Consider the following 5049-nt stretch of genomic DNA (forward strand, 5'->3'; position numbering starts at 1 on the left):
GGTAGAATTGTGGCTTAAAATACAACAAGAAAACAATGTCCTCCTGGTAGAATAGTGGCTTAAAATACATCAAGAAAACAATGTCTCCTGGTAGAATTGTGGCTTAAAATACAACAGAAAGCGATGTCCACCTGGTAGAATTGTGGCTTGAAATACATCAAGAAAACAATGTCCTCCTGGTAGAATTGTGGTATAAAATACAACAAGAAAACAATGTCCTCCTGGCAGAATTGTGGCTTGAAATACAACAAGAAAACAATGTCCTCCTGGTAGAATTGTGGCTTAAAATACATCAAGAAAACAGTGTCCTCCTGGTAGAATTGTGGCTTGAAATACAACAAGAAAGCAATGTCCACCTGGTAGAATTGTGGTATAAAATACAACAAGAAAACAATGTCCTCCTAGTAGAATTGTGGCTTAAAATACAACAAGAAAACAATGTCCTCCTGGTAGAATTGTGGCTTGAAATACATCAAGAAAACAATGTCCTCCTAGTAGTATTGTGGCTTAAAATACAACAAGAAAACAATGTCCTCCTGGTAGTATTGTGGCTTAAAATACAACAAGAAAACAGTGTCCTCCTGGTAGAATTGTGGCTTAAAATACATCAAGAAAACAATGTCCTCCTGGTGAAATTGTCGCATGAAAATACATGAAGAAAACAAGATCATTTGGCTAGAAAGAACGAATAGTTAACCATCACTTCTTGTTTTTTACTCTCCATATCTATTTTCTATTAATAATTTATTCTTTTTAATTTATGGTTTCGTTTTTCTGCTGTTCACGTGGTCCTTCAACTAGTGACCTCATGCAAGAAAGGCCATGGCCAAAACGAAGAAAGAGAACCGACCTCAGACGTTATGTTGCCAGAAAACTGGAAAAATAAATAAGTAAAAAAAAACAAAAAATGGGGGTGGGGAAGAATATACTTGTTTGACGAATTGTGAATATACTGCGGTTGTTGGTATTAGGTTTGAAGTATTCCGCAGCACGTGAATACAAGGAATAGGGGATGATGTTAGATTAGTTTTTTTGTGAGGGTACTTCCTTGTAGAAAGTTCACAGAAAACGATAAATAACAGTTTTTTTCTTGTTTATATTTTTATCGACGTGAGATTTGTTTTTGTTAAATAATTAAGTTATTATTAACCCTATGCTTCCACCAGTAGTCATAGAAACCAGACATTAGTTCTTAAAAGAAACAAGTAAAAATGTTTTTATTATTGTAACATCTTCATTAGGCGGAAACATTTAAGCTGTGTCTAATGAACAGTACTTTCTAGAATTACTACCTTGATCAATATATATATATATATATATATATATATATTCTTTAGGGTGTAACTAAGCCTAGTTTTGTTTCTGATTTCTCTTATCGCCAGTTTTGTATTATCTGAATATATTCCAAGTTAATATACTCGAATATTAGATTAGAACTTTCTTAATCTAATAATAAAAGTGTCTTTGTACTTGCCTTATATTAAATACTATATATATATTCTTTTTTAGGATGTCAGGTCTTCACCAAGCGGCATTAATGTGCCAAACATCAATAATGCATATTTTGTTAGATAACGGAGCCAACGTGGACATCAAAGACAACAAAGGTACAGTATTGTTGTAAAATAAATATTGTTAAACTGTTATAAATACGTAATTTTGCGTGTCGTAAACTTTAATGTTAGGACCACTGGGGGGTACGTCTTAACATCCATATTTGCATATCATTTTCATTTATTATTACAACGTTATTATTTCCTTTACATTCGTTAAATGGGTGTTATAACATGCCACTTTATTGACGTCACTCAGCTACTTCGACTACGCTGAAGTTGTTGTTATGGAAACCGTGAATATGATTTTGGGTGAGCTACATGTAAGTTGAAGCTAAAAAAACATAAAACTGGGAAAACTTACATAAAGAAAGTTAGGAATTGTAGGGAAAAACTGGTGGAAAATAATAATACAAGTCAATGGTTAGGACTATTATATGTTTTAACATTACATCATTATGACAAGTATAATTGTAATCATGATTCGCCAAATCGTAAAAGGTGTTCACACCATAACAATTGTTTTTATAACAAATGGTTTACACGAATAGTTCAGACCCCTGCTGTGTTTGATGTATGTATCCCAGCCGGCCTGAGGAGCTCTGGATTGAGCGAAACGCGTCGTCGGCAGTGGATATGACAAGTATAATGTTATTATACACTTTTATAATTCTTGAAAAATATTGTTGCGTCAGCGAGGTCACGTGACTAGTGTCACGCCACGTTTCTAGAACTATCTTGTTCCTTCGTGAATGCCCTAGCATTTACTAGATATGTGTTTGTCTGGTATATATATAAGACGCTCACAACGTGACAACAATGTGTGTGTAGGTAGTGAGTAATTGAACTGCAGTCAGAAAGTATTGTTGAAGTTAACGTTCGTTGTTAAAACGTTTGTTATAGAGCGACTGTTGAAAATAAGTGTATCGGTAAAGTTATATTCAAAAAGAATAAACCAGTTTTATTAACTAAGGACTTGTATCGCTAAAGTTTCGTCGGAACGAAGTTACGGAAAATCAATTAACGACTGGAGGCGTAACAATATGTATTGATAACAACGATTGTTATGATGTGAACGCATGTTACGAGCTGGCAAAGCATGATTATAATTAGTTATACTTGTCATAAGACATTACGTTAGGCCTACTATATTTTGAACACTACTTTCTTAATCTAACTTCTTAGGGATTTATTCCAAGCTCATTATGAATATTATAATTCCATAGTATTAGAAATATTTTTTTCAAACATGCTTTATTAGGTCGGTATAATCAGTTGGATAACATAATAGCTTTTTACATAAATACAGGGAAAAGATTATTTATTTAATTAAAGTGATGCCTTTTAACACACGTTAATTAGAAGTTTCAGTTTGACCTTTGTACATGGCTATAGTTGATTATGTATAAAGGTCCATCTGTGATTTTAAAAACGCAAAATTACAACAAGTGTGACAGTTTATATGACAATATCTTCAACACACCTTTTTAAAGTGTTTATATACTCTGTTAACAGGTTTGAGACCCCTACATTATTCATCATGGCAGGGAAAACTAGAGCCAGTAACATTGCTTCTTCGATACAATTCTTCTGTCAATGAACCAGCCAATCACGGTGAAAGTCCTCTTCATCTAGCTTGTCAGCACGGCCACTTGGAAATTGTAAGTGAAGTTTGATGCTGTTTATTTGACCTTTGTCACGTCAGATGTTTCGCTTTTCTGGTTGTGATGATTAACTACAAACAAACAAACCGATATGTGCATAAAATGTTACAAGTATTAAAACTAATTGTGTAAATATGTTTAACGTATTTATAATTTTTGTTACAGTAATTGAAAACTGTTAGTTTTTTTTGCAGTCAGTTTGGTTTCCTCTTACAATAACTGAAAACTGTTACTGTTTCTTTTAGTTAGTTTGGATTAATTACTGCATGATTCCTTGTGACCTTAAGATATAAAATTTATCCCATTGAATGTTTTGAATGTCGATTTAGGAATTAAGACTCTGGCCTGATAACGCTTTGATTTTATTTTGTTTAGACCTGTTACTTGCTTTGCCATGGTGCCAGCCTTACTGTACGAAACGATGAATATAAGACCCCTTTAGATCTGGCCTGTGAATTTGGGAGGCACAAGGTGGTAAAGTATAACTTTTATTAGGTGTTCAGTTAATGCAACATTGACCCTTTTCATACTACTAACACACATTATATAAAACATACAGAAGTGTGTGTTCGGTTGGCCTGGGTAATAATTTAACCAGATCATGATAACTTGTTTATAGAGAATAATTATAATAATATAAAACTTTAGTTAGTTTCTGTTTGTTTGTTGTCATCAGGTGACGGCTGGCTTCGATTTCAACTTTAGTTATTTATTTGCAAAGTATTTGCACAAACAACACTTAACCCGCGTGTTATTTACTAAAACAAGTTAACATTACACTAAATACAATTGTTATGGGCATTCTCGATTTAGTTAGGTGAACAATATGCATGCGCAATTCGTTCAAACCCATATGCTCATCACTTTGTGAACATGGATTCAGACGTTTCTGCGTTTTCAGCTAAGTTTGCCTTCCCCTCAACTTTACATTTACCTTACCGTGCAATAATTTAACTTCGGTTCGTTTCATAGACTACTATAAACACCTTTTAGCTACTTTTTTCTTTACTTCTGGTTTTATTCCGCGTTTTTGTGAGTTACTTTGTTACATCTCGTACAACTCCTAAAACTGTGTCGTACAATGAATGCTCATAACTGTTTCATACTCTGTACACTATTATAAATACCATCACTACACTTTATTATTTATTTTATATGTAGTTTTATTAAATAAAGTTAGGTCTACGTGAGTTTGTTTGTAAAATGTTTTCAAATAGACCAGAATTTATTAATCTAACACATAATACCTACAAGAAAACGTAGCTTAAATGGCGTGCATGGAAACTATAGAAAGGCATGAAAACTATCGGGCTAGTGTTTATTATATTTTTATTTCTTAACCTTCAGAAATAGTTATGGAGCTAACAATCGCTGGTGGGTTTGGTCTTTCCGACTTACTTAGTGGTTAATCACACGGTAAAAAACGTTGCGTTGTAAGGTAACGCAAACACTGTTATTTCACAGCAGCATTAATTATGTTCGCGAAACACAGACTCGTCTGAATTATGACACAATCGACCTTTGTATTTATGATATAGATTTAGGTTTTCTCGCGCTTTGTAACAAGTAATGTGTGGTTTCAAGTTAAAATTGTGTGTTCTACATAGAACAATGAACTTCAGTGTACAACAATGTATTTAATTGTGTGGATTGTATAATATTATGTATTTAAATACATTGTTGTACATTGTTTGTGTGTGTGGATTGTATAAGATTGTGTATTTACATACATTGTTGTACATTGTTTGTGTGTGTGGATTGTATAATATTATGTATTTAAATACATTGTTGTACACCGATGAGATCATTCTCAAGTACAGAAGTTTTATATG

At 33.1% G+C, this 5049-nt stretch overlaps 1 protein-coding gene across 1 annotated transcript; it reads left to right on the forward strand.

The window, feature by feature from the left end:
- Positions 1 to 1510: 1510 nt before the first annotated feature.
- LOC106473035 (caskin-2-like) lies at positions 1511 to 3712 on the forward strand. The gene is made up of 3 exons (XM_022401545.1): positions 1511 to 1607; positions 3069 to 3214; positions 3593 to 3712. Exons 1-3 carry the CDS (start codon positions 1511 to 1513, stop codon positions 3710 to 3712), a joined length of 363 nt encoding a protein of 120 aa, XP_022257253.1.
- Positions 3713 to 5049: the final 1337 nt, after the last annotated feature.

This window comes from Limulus polyphemus, unplaced genomic scaffold (genome assembly GCF_000517525.1).
Source record: "Limulus polyphemus unplaced genomic scaffold, Limulus_polyphemus-2.1.2 Scaffold5832, whole genome shotgun sequence".
NCBI lineage: Eukaryota > Metazoa > Arthropoda > Merostomata > Xiphosura > Limulidae > Limulus > Limulus polyphemus.

Excerpts from the sequence above, each read along its gene's own strand:
- LOC106473035 (XM_022401545.1), top strand. The coding sequence starts at position 1,511 with ATGTCAGGTCTTCACCAAGCGGCATTAATGTGCCAAACATCAATAATG. Across the intron at positions 1,608-3,068 it reads GGACATCAAAGACAACAAAG|GTTTGAGACCCCTACATTAT; the intron begins GTACAGTATTGT and ends CTCTGTTAACAG. Across the intron at positions 3,215-3,592 it reads AGCACGGCCACTTGGAAATT|ACCTGTTACTTGCTTTGCCA; the intron begins GTAAGTGAAGTT and ends TATTTTGTTTAG.